At 45.7% G+C, this 17,358-nt stretch overlaps 1 protein-coding gene, 2 long non-coding RNA genes and 1 pseudogene across 7 annotated transcripts in view; 1 reads left to right on the top strand and 3 right to left on the bottom strand.

Annotated features, from left to right (window-relative positions):
- The window catches only part of LOC309622898, an 843,724-nt gene that overhangs the window by 220,660 nt on the left and 605,706 nt on the right, over window positions 1-17,358 (bottom strand). The gene's annotated exons all lie outside the window — the stretch shown is intronic.
- GRIA1 (glutamate ionotropic receptor AMPA type subunit 1) overlaps window positions 1-17,358 on the bottom strand; it is a 315,761-nt gene that overhangs the window by 104,973 nt on the left and 193,430 nt on the right. For all 4 annotated transcript variants that reach the window (XR_014241162.1, XM_082379063.1, XM_082379062.1 and 1 more), the window contains exons 8-10: window positions 10,544-10,648; window positions 1,101-1,211; window positions 208-414 (exon numbers count right to left, since the gene is read on the bottom strand). Coding sequence is in view for 3 of the 4 variants with exons in the window: in XM_082379063.1 (XP_082235189.1) it covers window positions 208-414; window positions 1,101-1,211; window positions 10,544-10,648 (423 nt within the window). In the remaining variant the exon portion in view is untranslated. The remainder of the gene's footprint in view (window positions 1-207; window positions 415-1,100; window positions 1,212-10,543; window positions 10,649-17,358) is intronic.
- The window catches only part of LOC309622902, a 480,082-nt gene that overhangs the window by 327,975 nt on the left and 134,749 nt on the right, over window positions 1-17,358 (top strand). The gene's annotated exons all lie outside the window — the stretch shown is intronic.
- Window positions 1-17,358, bottom strand: part of LOC309622864 (N6-Methyl-AMP deaminase pseudogene) — a 472,574-nt pseudogene that overhangs the window by 379,648 nt on the left and 75,568 nt on the right. The gene's annotated exons all lie outside the window — the stretch shown is intronic.

The following is a 17,358-nucleotide window of genomic DNA, read 5'->3' as shown; positions in this document are numbered from 1 at the left end:
GAGTTTGGCTGAAGGAGCTGGGACCAGGAACCTGAACAAAAAAGGTCTTAAGATATGGGATTTTTGGACTCCTCATCTTTTCGGCATCAGTAATACTAAATCATGGGGTCTAATAGGCATCTATGAGCAGGGCCAGCCAACCACCAAATGATTTCCTGTCAACCTCTCTGCCTCCGCTTCCAGTTGCCCACCCTGTAGGGAACTTACTCCATAGACCAGCTCTCCCACCATGCCATTCCAAGCCTTTGTGTCAGGGTCGCGGGCTCCATATTTCCCATCACTGACGATCTCAAGACGGTAGGAGTAGCCCACATGCTTGGCGATCTCTGCCGCCAGCTCTACACAGTAGCCCTCGTAGCGGTCGTTGCCTTCAAACTGGTTGGCATTCTTCTTGAGCATCACATAAGGATCTTCCTGGTGGAGAAATGGGAGACAGAGAATGTGGGTTCTGGGTTCACTCTTGCGGAGGGAGGCCTTTGGCGTGGCGGAGGAGGGCGTCTCCAACATTGCTAAACTTTGGGCAAGTCTCTCTGGCCCCTAAATCCACTTCCTGCATTTCTGCTCCCCCCCCATTACAAAAGTTCTTGGGTTAAGGAAGCAAACTATTAAAATAGAATGTTTCACTGAGACGCCATGCCTAGCTTTTCAAGTTGTTCCAGGAGCTCTTGTATTTTTTGGAGGTGTTGGGGGAATAACCGTTAAATAGGCTCCAACTGTCTCATCACTGAAAATCATAACAGCTTTACTTATACTCACTTTAGGTGCTGGACTTTAGGGAACTTGCTTTGAAAATGGCTTCTACTAAGGAAGGGTAGAGTCAGAACCACTACAATTTAGTCTCATCCTTATGTTTTATATACATTGGAAACTGTGGCTCAAAGGAGGGTAAGTAACTTACTTATCCAAGAGCACAAAGTGAAATCATGGCAGAGCCAGAGAGCAAAAGTCCCTCTGACTTTCAGGATATTCCTTTTTTACTTCCTCTTTCTACCGACCACACAGTTTTGGCAAGAAGAATGACCAGCTTTCACTCCTGGGAAAACCTTTGTGTTGGTCTATCTCACATCCCAGATAACCTCCATGAAGGACTGAGTACTCACTAGGATTGTAGTGACGATGTACGTTCTATTCTGGACACTTGAGTTATCCCCCCCGGCTTGAGCATCCGTGGCTGCAGGGACAAACTTATCATCTTCATTCCAGTAACCAATCTGTTAAAGAGAGGAAGGTGGTGACATAAGGTGAGCCAGGCTCCTCAGGAATGGCCCACTCTGGGTCCCCCAGCCAACACCAGACAGGAAATCAAGGAGCTGAGCATCACACCAGCAACCCTGGACACACCAGGCTCTGAAGTACTGGTAGATATAAACAACAAGAGACAAGATGCTCTCTAGGTCCTCCCATCCCCACCCCATGAAAATCCTCATCATGATGGGTAAGCCTGAAAATTGCCTCCTAACGGCCGAGGGTTTAACTGTTGATGCAGCTAAACTGTTATGTACAATGTGAGACAGGGCCATAGAGATTTAATTCCTGCAGTTGTTCACAAGGCCAAACCCCTCCTTCCCCCATGCCTAGTAACCCTTCTCTTCCTGAGCTCATTCTGAACTGTAGTTGGAATCATATGATTTAAACCTTACATTCTTTTTGTTTTCTTTTTAGGTTAACTGTATTTTTCCATCTGGATTTAACTTTCTAGGTGATGGTTATTTTATCCTTTGTTTATTTCTCTTATTTTCAATTTTTGACCTATTATAATACTGAGAATATAGTCGTGCCTGCAAATACTGATTGACAACATTATTTTTTTTTAAAAATTAGTAGTTATTAATACTAACTCATTTTCCAAGGTCTTTTAGCAGATACTTATTGGATCCCTATTGTGTGTAAGACTCTGAGGTAAAACATTGGTGGTATTGTGGCAGGGTTGAGAAAGATACAAAGAAGTCTCGGAGATCGTCCTTGCTTTGAGGATCCCTCCAGTCTATTTGGGAAGACAAGACACACACATGCACGTGGCCCCAGAAGTGACAAGAGAGTGGCTCAGGTAGCTTGAGCCTAAGGAGTTTGGAGAAGCAGAAGCCAAGTATGGAACCTATGCTGGGAAAAAGGCAGCAGGAGGAGGTGAGGCTTAAGTCATGAGGGATGGAAGGGTTGAGTCCAAACCTGTCAGGTCGGAGAGAAGATAAGCCAAGATGGGAAGGTGGGAATCTGCCCAGATATGTAAGTTCAGTGGGTCCTGAGTGGAAGATAGGGTTAGTCCAAGAGGGCAGTGGGCGCTTGGGTCTAGGTAGCAGAAGGATTGGAAGGCCAGGCTAAGTGGTGTAGACTTTATTCTGAAGGCAACAGGGAGTCATGGAAGGTTTGGGAAGAGCAGAATGGCGTGGCTAATACACACATACACACACGTACACACACACACACACACACACACACACACACACTCCACACACACCCCTATCTCTATCTATCTTTTATTTTATTTTATTTTTTGGCTGCATTGGGTCTTTGTTGCTGTGCACGGGCTTTCTCTAGTTGTGGTGCATGGGCTTATTGCGGTGGCTTCGCTTGTTGTGGAGCATGGGCTCTAGGTGCGTTGGTTTCAGTAGTTGTGGCATGCGGGCTTAGTAGTTGTGGCTCATGGGCTTAGTTGCTCCATGGCATGTGGGATCTTCCCGGACCAGGGATCAAACCCATGTCCGCTGCATTGGCAGGCGGATTCTTAATCACTGCGCCACCAGGGAAGTCCCTGTCTTTATATATCTTTAGACCGTCGTGTTTTGTTTTGTGGTCATTCCGCTGGCTGTAGTTGTAAAGAGCAAACAGGAAGGAGAACTGAAGCGCATGTGCAGAGGGAGGAGCAGGTCTCCTAAGTCAGCCCAGGTTCACAAAATCCAAGGCACATGCCAGTGGTCCACTCAAATGTCACCTTCACCCTGATGTCTTTCCCAGTCCCCTCAGTTGGAAAGAAACAATTCTCCCTGCCATTTCACTGCCATTAACAACAATAATAATAATTGCCAATATTGATCATGTTCTTGCTCTGTCAGAGGCTGTGTTTGATAGTTTTTGTGCCAGTTCATCTGGCTTAGAAGAGTTTGTTAACTTGCAAGGTGATGGTGGCGATGCAGCTGAGAAGTGGCCGAGCTCAGCCTGGAATGGTGGTCATCTGTCTCCAGGGGCAGCTTTTCATCATGATGCTGTTCTTTCTGAGAGGGGACTTAGCCCTGGGCTGGGAATCATATTAGCTGACAGTTACTGAGTGCTTATTGTGTTTTAGGCACTCTTCTAAGTGTTTTTTATGTTTTAACTTCTCTCATCCACACAAAAACCTATGAGGTGGGTAACCAATTATCACTCCCATTTTAAATGTGAAGAAACTGAGATGTAGGGGAAGTGGAGTAACTTTCCCAAGGCTGCAGGAGAGTCGTGGAGCCAGGATCGGAGCTGGGCAGGCTGACTGCAGGGTCATGTCCTTCTGTGTTCCGCTAGGCTGCCAGCTGGCCCTGAGCACCTCGTGTTGGTTCCCAGTGGCCCCATGGTCTAGCTGTTGGCATGTCTGTCCCCATCTCTCCACGATGCTGTGGGCTTCTCAGGGACAAAGCTAGAGGTCTATTCATTCTAGGACCCCTTTCTTAGGGCCACAGATTGTACCACAGAGAAGCAGCTCAGGAAAGGTTTGTTGAGAGAATGAGTGCATCCAACGTGGAGACAGTGGATCCTGTTCATGCTGAGACAGATCAGAGGCCCGAAGGGGGTCAGGGGAGCTGTCTCTCAGGACACTGGGTCAAGATTTGCCCTCATGCCGGCATGGGTACCGTGTTGCCTGTGTGGGGCACTTTCAGGCAGCCTGGAAGGGGACATGTCTCTCTAATGACACAAGAACCAGAAACTTAGATTCCCAGAATATCAGAGCCAAAAGAGGCCTGAAGAATCATTTCCTCCAACCTCTTCCTTTTTTACAGAGAGGGAAACAGAAGCTCAGAGACTAGGGGACTTGCTCAAAACCAGGATGTAGTCCTGCCTCCCCCATTTTGCTAGGCCAGTGTTCCATGGGACCCTAGGGCATCTGTAAAGGCCCTTCACCACTTTCATGGGAAGTGAGGGGTCAGAGAAGAGGGGGAAAGCTCTGGGTTCCTCACCCTTGCTTCAATAGTCAGTTCAGCTTTTAATCTATTTCACGCTTTGAGATTCCCCTTAAGAGTTCATTTTTACAAGGAGCCCATTCGTTGAAAAATAACTATTTAAAACCATTATTGTAGCATATCGTGGGGCGAGTTTAAAAAAAGAATTTCCAAACTACTTTCCTAACACTTAACTGGTTTTTGCTCCTTACACTATGCAAATAGCACAGAGACGGGCTTGGGATTATTTTCTCTGTTTAATAGAAAAGAAAACTGAGGCTTGGGGAGATCAGATGATCTAACTTATACAGATTAAATAGCAGATTAGTGGCAGGGCATAGGAGCCAGGTCATGGACTTCAAAGGTAAAATTATTGAATATAATCAGTACACACTTGGGAGACGATCAAGCAAATGTAATTGCCATTTTCTTTCCCCCTGTAGATGATGCTATGGTGTTTTCATGCCCTTCTCTTTCCCTTCCTCCTCCTTTTTCTTCCTTCCCTCCCTTCTTTCCTTTCTTCCCTCTCCCTCTTCAGGATTAGTCACAGGTTTAGTTGTTCTTAGTTGTTCAAACTCAACAACCATCAGCCTTGAGGAAGTTGCCTTCTTTGACATGCAACCAAGTTCTCTAAAATCTATTGTGTTTTCATAGGTATTATTTTTAAAAGTGATGGCTTGATGGTCCAGAGATTGGTCTCTGGCATCAGACAGACCTGGTTTAAAAGGTAGACTTTTCTAATTAGTAACTGTATGACCTTGGGCCAGTTACTTGACCTCAGTGGGCCTCAGTCCCTGCTCTGTAGAATGGATACAACAAGAGTACCTGTCTCGCAAGGCTGCTGTGGGAACCAAATGCGTTAATGCATGGACAATAGTACGCATAGTGCGTGGTTCATATTAAGTTGCCAGTAAACTAAAAAATGATATCCAGTAGGGTAATGCCTGATTGAAGGCTAACAGGCTTCTATACTGCAGTACATTTCAGTTTCACTTTGCTATTGAACATTGCCAATCTCCAAAAGAAGTATATATTATGGAGTATTTCTCAAACTCATTTGACAGCGTAACCCTCTTTACATGCAGAATGTCCTAGGATAAATGGTGCAAAACCCACAAAGCACTGCTCTAAAATCTCAAGTTATTTGATCAAAGAGAGGGGAAAAAAGCAAGATAGATCTGTACAGACCAGATTTATATGGCTTAGAAAGAGATTTTAGTTTTTAAGAATAGGGATCCTTCAGAGCTAGTATTATAGCACTAATGTTAAATTGGTATCTGTAAAAATTATTGTCTAGCTTGGCTTATATCAAAAGCTAGAGGAACAGTTAAATGTTGTAAACAAGCTTATTTTATTCCTAACCCTTTTGTAGGGAAATAAAAACTATTGCCAGTCAGAAGAGCAGGGTGATGCCAAAACCCAGCTTGCCCCTCATGTAAGCTAGCAGGCTGAGAAATCTCGTTCCACATTTTGATGAAAAGAAAGCTGGCAAAGATTTTTGAAGTGACATTGCACTTCAGAGATGAGAGCAAATTTCCCTTTCTAAGAGAAATGGGCTGGATTATTATATAGCCCTTTGATTCTCTACTGAGGATATGTAGGAACTTTGATTCTGTCTCAAAGTAAATCAGAGCTAGTAGTTTGGTAAAAATTGGGGCCCACCGTTCAGGAGAGGATTTAAACACTTCTGACAGTGAGAGGTCTTCTCTTGGGGCCAGTTATAATTTTTGATCTCCTGTTTTCCATCTACCTCTAAAGATTTTTTGAATATAGGAAATGAGTCTAGATGATAGATTAGATTTTTTTAAGTAAATGAAGTCTAAAAAGGAGATGATCATTGAACAGTAAATTCAATTGATTTACCTTGCATAGTCATCAAATCAAATTTATACATTTTTAGCTCTAAGCTTCCTCTGAAGACACAGCCCCTGACCTCCAAAAATGTTATCCATTATAATAAATTTTTAAAAAGGAAGATGTCTCTTGTGGCGAAGACAACCTGATGACCCCCAAGGATTCTTGTTCGCCTTCCATAGCATACAGGTATGGTGGGAAGTAGCTACCTGGACAGCAACTGCATTTCCCAGCCTTCCATATGTCTAGGTGGGCCAGGTGATTGGGTTGGCCAGTGGAATGCAGCAGAAGTGATGCACATCTCTCCTAGCCTGACTCCCCCAAATCTCCAGCACAGTTTGTAATATCTTTCTTCCTCACCTGTTAGCTGGCTGTTGATAGCCCGGAAGACCCAAACAGACAGTGGAGCCTCCATAAGCCTGAGTCTTAATCAGAGCCCCCAGGCCCCATACTGGTCACTGGGTGAACAAGAATGAGACCTTTGTTGCATTAAACAGCTGAGATTTTAGAGTTTATCTGTTATTGCGCCTAGGGTTATCTGAACTAACACACTTCAAGAATTTGAACTTCATAAGTTTATGTGTTAACTTTATCTGAGTTCTGCTTGAGGTGTTTTTTAATTAAATTTGCCAGCAATTTTTTTTCTTACTTGCTGGCAGATCTATGGAAATATGGGCCAGAGTAGTATGCTCCTTGATTGCCCAGCAACATTCAGTACACTACCCACTCATTTAATGAACAACCGCTTATTTGCATGTGCTTACTATGCGTCAATATATTGTAGGCACTGAGGATACAATAAATAACAGAACCATGTCCCTGTGTTTAGAGAGCTGACATTTTAGGGGCAAGGAGGTGGAGAAGAGGGGAAGAAAGACAATATATATCCAGACCAGGGGTCATCAAACTTTATCTTTAAAGAGCCAGACTGCAAATATTTTAGGCTTTGCAGGTCATACAATCTCTGTAGCAACTGCTCATCTCTGCTGTCATAGTGCAGAAGCAGCTATAGACGATACCTAAACAAATGAGTTTGGCTGTATTCCAGGAAAAAAAAAAACCTCTATTTATGGACCCTGAAATTGTAATCTCATATAATTTTCACATATCATGAAGTAGTCATCTTTTGATTTATTTCAGCCATTTCAAAATGTAAAAATCATTAGCTCATGGGCTGTGCAAAAACAGGCATTTGGCTGAATTTGGTCTGCAGGCTGAAGTTTACCAACCTCAGTAGAGATCAGTAAACCAACAAGAATATATCAGAAGGGATAAGCACTGTGAAAAATTGGGACAATGGGATTGTGCTGGGTGGATGGGGGTCACTTTAGATAGCTTGGTCAGGGATGGCCTCTCCAAAGTGACTTTGCTTGGGCCAGACTTGAGTGACAAGGAGAGACACTGCATATGAAACTACAGTGATTGAGAATGTCGGGTAAAGGAACAGAAAGATGCTAGGGTAGCTGTGGAGTTATGAGCCAGAGAAAGAGGAGCAAGAGCTGGTATCAGAGGGACACAGCGTCTGGGGTTCTGAAGGTCAAGACGAGGTTATATTTTACCTGCAGTAGGAAGCCAGTCAAAAGCTTTAGGCAGAAAAGCAATATAACCTGATGTATATTTGAAAATTATCATCCTGGCTCTTGTGTGGGGAAAATGGCCTTCTAGAGGGGCAAGAACATGGCCAGTAGGACTAGTGACTGGTAAGGAGGCTCCTGAGTGAGTCAGGCAGGTGTGGAAGGTGGCTTGGGCTCTGGGATCAGCAGTGGAAATGGAGAGAAGTGGTTGGATTGAAGCTCTGTCTTAGAGCTACACCAGGTCTCAGTATGTCCGAAGTTGGGTGGCAAGGATTTAAAGAAAAAACTTCCAAAGGACATCTGGACTGGAGAGCTGTGCATTGACATCAGTAGGACTTTGTGTCACTTTCTTCCCTGCCCAGTCTTTCCTTTCCAGTTATACTTGGGTCAGAACTGGGGATGACAAACTTGGGGCACGGCAGGGGGACACATATCAAGCTGAAATGAGACTTGGCCATTTCAAGTCCAAAATTAGCTACAGGACCAGTAGTGATGGGCAGAGATGGTTAAATCAACAATGATGGTCCCTTCATGAAAGACCTTCGAGAATTTTCCTACACTTCTCTCTTGGCAGCCAGTTACCAGAATTTGTGATCCTACTTGAATTTGACAAGGTATTTTATTTGGACAGAGGTCCCTAAATCAGCACCCCACGGTGAAGTGGAGTCTCTGAATGGGATTTCCCAAGGATTTAGCTTTAGTGGAGCCAGTGCCCATTCTGGCATTTGAAGATCCTAAGCATTTGATGGACGTATGTGTAGAGCACACACATTTCAGTAGGATGTCAAAATGGACCCAGATAACTAGAGGGTGTGTTGGCAGATCGGTGGCCAAGATATGTGCCTAAAGATCAGGAGAGAGTCCTCAAGGCCCCCGGTCAAGCAGCAGTAGCCCCTCTATTACCTACATTAGGTAAGGCCAGGCACTGCTCACTGAAACCAGCACAACGAGGTCACCGTGAATCTGAGAAATTACTTTGAATCTGAGAAATTACTTTGTTAAGAGGCTGATTGAGTAAAAGGCCTGAAGCCACAGATGTGGAGGAATTGATTGTCTGAAAGTCAGATTCCCTGTAAACAAAGGATGCTTAAGCCCACATTCTAGGAAAGGATTTAGTCATGGGAAAGTAAGTTGAAAAACAGCCCCAGGATCTGAAAAATAAAGCACAACGATTTGCTTGTGGATTTTAAGGTTACTCTGTAATTTCTGTTTGCTGATTTATCCATTCCATGAGCTTGCACAGCCTGACTCACTCAAAATCAAGGCTGACATAAAAATCCCTGTGGCCTAAAGAAGGCAGTTGAAACAAACAAACAAAACATGGACTGAATGTCCACTCCATGCCAGGGTCTACTTTTGGGAATCCCTTGATACAGGCAAGCAGGTAGCAGACATTGTTTCACTCAGTGCTGATGGCAACCCTGTGAGGTAAAGGGCATTATTCCTCATTTGGAGATGATGTAACTGAGGTCCAGGGAGGCTAAGTTGTTCAAGGTCACATGCCTAGTAAAGAGTAAGGCAGAGACTTAATTCGGGTCGTGTCTATCTCCAAAGCCTAAGCTTATAACCATTCTGCCAGTGTATCTCACCAAACCACCCAGAGCATCATGGACCGCCACAGGTTGGGAATAGAAAGCATGAGCAGACCTGTTCTGTAGAACTTTCTGGGATGATGGAAATGATCTATTGAATACATCTGTGCTGTCTAGTATGGCAGCCACTAGCCACCTGTGGCTACTGAGCTCTTGACATGTGGCTAGTGCAGCTGAGGGACTTTTAAACTTTAATTATTTAGAATTAAAGTTAAATGGCCATCCATGGCTAGTGGCAACTGTATTTGACAGCACAGGCATAGAGAGCATCAAGTTGGAGAGATGAAGGCCCAGTCTTCAATGTGCCAGGCGCAGCCCTCAGAACTTCTGCACCCGTTAGATCATTTAATCCTCTCAGTGAGCCTCTGAGATTGGCATTGTTATGGTGACCCCCACTTAAGGCACAAAGAACCTGATTTATTCGTCCAGAATCACAGGCTGGTAAGTGGTGATGCCAGGATTGAGTCCCAGGATTCCAGAGCTAATACTCTGACCCATGACCCCCTGCTAGCTTTATACCACGTGTGCAATGCCTCTTACCCACTACGCGGTGCCACCCCAAGGAACTGGGAATGTGATGAAGGCCATGGACAGTAACATAGAGGCTGCCATGAGGCATAACAAGGGAGCCTAGGGAAGGCTTCCCTGAGGAGTAGCATTTTCTCTGAGTGTTGAAGGCTGAGGAGGAATTGGCCGGGCAAAAGAAGGGAATGGGGTAGGGGGAGTCCTAGGCAGAGGGAACACGTTTGAAGGCTGGGAGGTGAGAAAGAACATAGTGTATTCCTGGAAGTGAAAGTTGATCAGAATGACTGGAGTGGAAGGGGGAAGGAAGTGAGTGTCAAGGGTCAAGGTCAGAGAAATTGGCAGAGGCCAGAGCACACAGAGTGTGGTAGAATTCTGAACGTTTTCTCCAAGGATCTGAATGTTGTTCTAAAATGTTTAATATGCATACATATACACAAACTAAATTTCACTTATACTTCTATGTGGAAAGTAGAGGGGATACGACCAAGTGTGGACCAGGAGAAGATGGTTCACTTCCTCAATAAATCATCATTCTCAAGTTCTTACTTTGGAATCCTATAGGAGCAGCAGGGGCATTTTATACACATCTATTACTTTATATTTTCACAGTAATTTCCCATCCCTTGGATCTTCACAAGCACCCCAAGACAAAGCTGGAGATTTTTTAAATCTCCATTTAATCTCCTCGATTCTCAGAGGAAGGAACTGACTCGCCCGAAGTCCCAGCTGGTTAGTGGCAGAGCTGAGGCTAGAATCCTCATTGCCTGCATCTCTTCTAAGAGATCCAGTCCAGGGCTTCCAAGGCCCTCAGCTCCGGCCTGAGCCTCTGCTCAGCCCTCTCCTCCCTGTGGAACTGAAGCAAAGGGACCTTTACCTTTCGGATGCCGTCGTGCCTCATTTCGATCACATGGAGGGTGTAGTTGGTCCGGCGTCCTTTCTCATTAAATTGCACATTTCCTGTCAAGCCTTCAAACCGCACCTGGAAAAGAAAGCCAGGTGGTGACCAGTGAACCCTGAAGTTGCGCTTCATGTTTGTTCATCGGTTTGCTTTTTCTGCTGAAGTGAAAGTCCAGAACCTGAGGAAGTTACATGGGATGAGGTCTTGGAGTAGCATCAGTACTAAACACCTCTCTACTCCTTTGCCTGTAGCAGTCATCACTGTTAGAGTACAGTTCTCTTGCCTACTAAACTGAAATTCATCCTGAAAACTTTTTCACCCATTGCTTTAGGCAAACAGTAACAGTGGATCAAAATAGATCCTGAAAGGAAATCTCTGTGCCATCCTCAGTCAAACTCCCCCATCAGGACTACCACTGTGAGAAAGACCACTCCCCAGGTGCACACCTTCAGATGTAGAAACTGAAGGAGACCTGCAAAGGAAGAGACGGGTGGTGCCATCCCTGGTGAGTCAGGAGAAGACCCAGGACCGGGAGCTGGCCTTGTGATGCCTTGGGCTATGCCTCAATACGGCTTCTTAGTTCCTTTGTGAGTCCAGGGATTACAATACTTGGGAGCCTAAAGACCTAGAATTGGGAGACCTGGATTTTACCCCAACTTTCCTCTGAACAGCCAAGTGACTTTGGGCAATTTGCCTCTCTAAGTCTCAAACTTCCTGCCCCATCTACCTTAAACGACACAGCAAATGTGAAGGTGCTGTGCAAACTTTAAAGCACCTGAAGAGATTCTTTATAAGACCAGAGCCTTTCAACAGGTCTCAGCTGGTGGAATCAAGGTGCGTATTGGAAGCCCCCAAATACGCTGCATGGGACTTCTCCACAAACGAGACAGATTAAACTTCCATGGCTTCCTATCTCCAAGTTCGTTTTAAAGGCCAAGTAGTCAACATGGGGGATCCAAGACCTTTGGAACCAAGCCTGCTGCTCTGGAGGTGACCAATAAAATTTATCCACCCTCCAACTGGGGATGAGTCTAGCTGTGTATCATCGACTTGAGTGTAAGAAATCACATTGTCCAATTATGATCCACCATGTGTCCTCAGATCAGTCTGGCCTAAGGCCAGTGACATGAGCCTGAACCTGTAACCAATATGAACCGGGCACTTTAACCCAGCATTATTTACTTCCCCCTTCTTCAAATAGCTTAAAAGGAAGCCTCACAGGGTGTTACCATTTTCTGACAGTGAATGATCAGTCCCTCTGCCTTCAGAAGGTATAAGAATAGCTGGGGTGTGTGTGTATTTGAGATGCGGGGGTGGGGGAGAAAGAGAGAAAGAAGGAAAGAAAGAAGAAAGGAAGGAAGGAAAGAAGGAAAGAAAGAAGAAGGAAGGAAGGAAGAAGGAAAGAAAGAAAGAAAAGTGTGTGTGTGTGTGTGTGTGTGTGTGTGTGTATGTCTCCTCTCAGGCTGACCCTCCCATCAGCTCCTGGTTTGAAGTCCCAGTGGGGAGGTTACAACAGGCCCACAGCACTGAACAAATTATATACCAAGCTCTTCACTCTCTGAGATGAAATCTGGAGAAATTCTTGCTCTGGAAAAGTCTAGGCTGGTTTTGCTTTTCAAAGAGGAAGCAAAGTACCAATCCTGCTACGAAGAATAAGAAGAGAGCAATTCCAATCCACCAGAAGCTTCACCTTCTCGCCTTGGTCGTCTCTTGCCCATCTTTAGCTTCCCATTCATTGCTGTGTACCAACTTATGTGACTCATTTGGAAAAACAGACTGGGATAGACGTGCAGATGGTTTGCAGAAACAGAAAGAAGTGTCATTAATGATTCAAATGGGCATCTATTTTTGGTGCTGGTATCAAGTGTCATACTAATTATCATTATGTCATTCATGTCATGCTAATTATCATTATGCCATATTCATATAGCAAATTGCATATTGTCTCTATGACTCAGTTTCCTCATTTGTTTCATGAGACCCATTAGGTTTAATTATGTCTTAAGGTTGGTTTACAGATTAAATGAGATATTTTTTGATCAATGCTTGCCCCATGGTGAGTATTTAACAAAGGCCAGCTATTATTTTTATTATTACTAATTGTGTTATTATTAATACTACCACCATTTTACAAGTGTTTATGAAGCATTTTCACACGTATGACTTCATCTCCATTCATAGCAATCCCCTGATCTAGGTCGGTTAGAGAGAGAGTAGGATCTTCACTTTCACGAGAGAAACCTAAACTCTGGAAGGTAAAGTGATTTGCTCAAGACTTAGGACTTACAAGTGTCCAAGGCAGGCCTGAAATCCAGAGCTTCTGACATATTCTGGTTTCTTCACTTAATACACCAAGTGGCCTCTCAAACAGAGGACAGTGCTACTGTCCTAGGCTCTGAGGGGTGACACAGAGATGTATAGAGCGTGTGTTCTCCAGGCCTACGACTGCTATCCTCTATTCCAGCTGGGTCCTCCCCAGGCTGCACTCTGTTAATTCCTAACTATGTGGCCATGTACAAGTCACTGTGCCTATATCTGTTGTTGGTTTCCTCCTCAAAGAACTGAAGTGCTTAGCATATTGTCTGGGACATAAATGTTCGATGAATAGTGTCTGTTATCTAAGTGATGGTGATGATGATGATGAAGATAATGATTACTGCTACTACTGTGCTGTGTACAGTGGGTAAGCAGGATGGCAAAGAAGAAGACTTAACATGGAAGCCTTGGGTCCGATAAGCTGTGGTCTCACAGCAGGGGATTCTTTCAGCAGAAACGAGGGTCTTTTCACTGTCATTTTTACATGCCTTTCTCAGTTTCCAAAAAACAAATCATCAGCAGCAAAGTTTTGTGACCCGAGGGCCCCTTGTGTTGCCACAGTGTTTTCACAAGATGCTGCTTATTTGATGTTCCCAGAAACCCAGTGAGTAGCAAAAGCAGAGGTTATTTTGCTGATGTTGTAGATAGGATTACTGAGACTCAGAGCTATGGCACTTGGGTTCAGGATTCACAGTACATCAGGAGAGGCCTGGAGCAGCTGGAGGTTCTCACCGTCTAGCTGGAGAAGCCAAGACTTACACACCCTGAGATAAATTAAAGTGGGAAAGAAGATGTCCCAGAATTACCGTTCCATGATGGCAGAGCAAGGAGAGGTCAAGAGAATGGATTAACCCCAAACCATTTATGAGGATAGTCTGGACTCATAGTCGGAGGAATAAGCTTCTCAGAAATATATGCTATGGGCACATCTGGGAACTGCCATCCTATCCATCAGGACTGAGCCTCTGGGCCCTCATTCCCCACTCCCACCCCCTACCCCCATGCTGGGGTGACAGGGATCAGACTGAGGGAAACCTGGAGTTTCTCCTTAGTTCCTGCCTCCTGGACCTGCCATCACTGTCCTGGCACCTGCTGACTCCCCCTGTGAAAGACGGAGAATTAACCTTGGATTTCCTGTGAATGGTATTGGGTGCCAGCTCAGAGTCTGCCACCCATGAGATGCTGAAGCATAGATTATCTTTCCTGCTTGGTGCCCGCTGATCGCTGGTTAGTGTTTCTACTACTTGAGCCATCAACCCTGATGACTCCTCCATCCCCATCCCTAGCGGGGGCAGCGGAGATGCTCTGGGCCCGGGGCTTCTGCAGCCTTTTTGTGGCTGCCGTGAGGTGGATCTGTTCTCTTGGCCTCTCCTCCTGAATGCTCACCGGGTGTGGGAAGTCAGAGCCTGCGGGCTAGATCCCAGTAGACCACATTCTGGTTGTACTAGCCAAGTTAAGTCTCAGGACCCCTCTGAGCTTCCACTTGCCCACCTGAACAATGGGAAGAATAATCCTGCTCTATCTCATGCAGTTGCCCTGAGGTTCAAAGAAGCTTATATATTATCCCTTTTTAAAAAAAAAATATTTTTGAGCCTTGTGACAAGCCAGTGAGGGAGGCAGTGCTAAGAGGATTATGTCCATTTAAGAGATGAGGAAATTAATGCCAGAAAAGTGGAGCAATTAATCCAGGATCCCCCCAGATAGTGCTTGGCGGAGTCATGGTGTGAACCCAGCTCTTCTCTTCCTACACGCTAACAGCCAAGCACGATGCCCACAAGTCCTCACTGGTACCCTCACTCTAGCCGTCTGCTGGGTACCATTTACATCCTCACCCAGACCCTCCAAAACCCAAATCACTCCTTGTTCAAATTCACCCTTCCTTTAAGGCATGAATGACCATCCACCTCGGTTAGCTTGGGATCGTTTCAGTTTACATGTCTTGTTCTGGGATAATTGGTAATAGCTCTCCCTTTCACTCTTAAGTTTGGATGATAAATTATATGGTCACTGTACTTAAAGCCCCAGTTTTGTTCCTCCAGGAAGCCTGGTAATGTTCAGATTCCTCAGTCATGGCATTCTTTTCTGACAGTCCATAGCACCAAGAGCCTGGCTGTGTTATTTAGCCCTTAATCTATACCTTTGTGGCTATTATTTCTCAGGAGCTTGTCTTTCCTTCAACACTGGGTCTTGAGTCCTGAAAGGTATGGACTGTGTCTTACACCCCTATTGCCCAGCTCGCCCCAACCTCATCTAGCAATATGCCACGTAAACCTTCACTTCCAACGTGCGTGGTCGTTGACTGACAGATTGCAAACACAAAGGCAAGAGGGCTGATCCTAATTTAGGGCAGCGATTCTTCAACCGAGGCCCTTAGCTGGGCTTCTAAGAGTGTCTATGGTCCACCTGACTCCTGGTCATGCAAAAATATATGTGTGTGCATTTTCTGGGAATAAGAGTACAAAGCTTTGTTTCCCATCATATCCTCAAAGGGCCTATGACCCCCCAGATGCTAACAGCCTGACTTGGGGAGCTGGATCTTTTCTGCCAGCCAGAAGCCAATTTATGGGCGCCCTCATGCCTCTTCCTTCCTGGAGCGCTGAGGAATTCCAGGATGTGGGCTCATTAATATTCTGAATGGCTCCTTGGATGTCAGGCAGGGAGCAGGCAGGTTGATTGTCTTCACTCTGCCACTGGGGAAACTATAGTGGGGTGGGGGGGAGCGGGGGCATGTAGATATTACCCAAGGTCATGTGCTGGTGCTGGCTGGGCCATAGCTCGTGTCTCACCTGCTGGGCTGGGCCTTTGAGGCTTCAGAGCAGAGCAGTTACGGAGACAGGGTGAGGTAGCAAGGAGACGTGGGTTGGAGTCCCACTTTTACCAATAACTGTATAATTTTGGGAAATTTAAAAAAATCTCTGTAGCTCAGTTTCTGCGTTTATAAAGCGCAGTTAATAAAACCAGCTACCTCAGAGGGTTATATTGAAGATTCAGTGAGATCAAACATGTAAAATATGTTCAGTACCTTGTGCATAGTAAGCCCTGGGCATATCATAGCTGGTATTACCATTATTTTTAGAATAATGTGCTAATTCCTCTTGGCCTAATTCACAGGCATCCCAGCTCTACCACAAGCTGACCCACAGGTCCCTCCCCATGTGTGACCTGAAGGCCAATGGGCAGGGCAGAAGAGACTCGAGCCCCCATCCTTGGGTTCCAAGGACCGAATGTCACTGGGATTTACCCAGTCTACTGTAGGCACATTGCTCCTCCCTAGGGGCATGGCTTTTTCAAGAGATGGGTCTTGAGGGTGAGATGGTTGGACAGTGGCCATGACTGTGTGTTTAAGGCCCTGGAGCTCAGTGCGTACAAGCAAAGGCCCCTGGGGCCACAGGACAGTTGTGGGACAGGAAGAAGAGCCCTGGATGGGTGTCTGGTCCAGCCCGTGCTGCTAAGCTGCTCTGTGACCTCGGCTGAGTCACTGCCTACTCTAGGTCAGCTGCTTCATCTATAATGTGAGGGAAAATGGGGGTCGTAATCTTTCAGGTCTCTTTCAGCAATATGTGTTTGTGATTCTAGGTGATTAACAAAGATTTGAAAGTAATCAGTTTGAACAGCTGATTTTTAGATCAGAATGTTGGTTTTATTTTTGGGTTTGTTCTGTGGCTAGTTCTCCCTGCCCTACGTCCACACCCAATAGAGACCGAAGGGAGCTTCTTGAGGGCAGGTCTTGACTTCTCTTATTGTCCCCAGAGCTTGGCCCCAGACCAGAGCACGGAGTAGGCTCTCAGGAGCAGCTGACTGGCACACACATGTCTTGACTCAAGACAGTATAGAGATTATTATTTTTTTGATTAAGGCAACTGCCTCCTCTCAACCCCACTGAAGGCAGAAGTGGAAGCCTGAGCGTGTTACAACCAGAAAGACATGGGTTAGAGCATAAGAGAAAATAAATTAGATCCTTAGAGTTCTTAAGCCAGTTGGGACCCAAGAGTTGTCTCTCTAACTGCCTCATTGTCATGGATGAGGAAAGGGAAGGATGTAGGAGATCTGAATGAGTATTTCAAGGTCACCCAGAGACTCAGGGGCCCAGCGGGACCTGGACCCCAGCTCTCCTGATTCAGTGCCCTTCCTGCCACCCACGTCGTCTCCAGGCTTCATCACTGTCACGATGGCATCAGGATATCCTTCCAGGGACGCCCTTAAGATGGGAGGGGCAAGGGAGCTAGAAGGGTTGTGAAGCTGAGGGCAAGTCCGTGGGACCTCCTGAAACTAGCTTCACACTGCAAAAAGAATCTGTCTCGACTGTGGGGTCTGGAAGAGCGTTTTAAACAAGCCAGAAGGTGGGCACGGCACCTTTGGCGATCATTCTGAAGCTGGTGGGTGTCTGCTGTTGCTGCCTAGCGATTCGGGGCCGCCCTGCGCAGAGACAGAGACAGGGGGAGGGCAGAAGGGGCTGCGGGTGGACCCGTTTGCGT

Source organism: Balaenoptera borealis, assembly GCF_965194805.1.
Source record: "Balaenoptera borealis genome assembly, chromosome: 2".
NCBI classification, from domain to species: domain Eukaryota; kingdom Metazoa; phylum Chordata; class Mammalia; order Artiodactyla; family Balaenopteridae; genus Balaenoptera; species Balaenoptera borealis.
The sequence above is the reverse complement of the archived record's forward strand: the minus strand, read 5'-3'. Positions and strand labels throughout refer to the sequence as shown.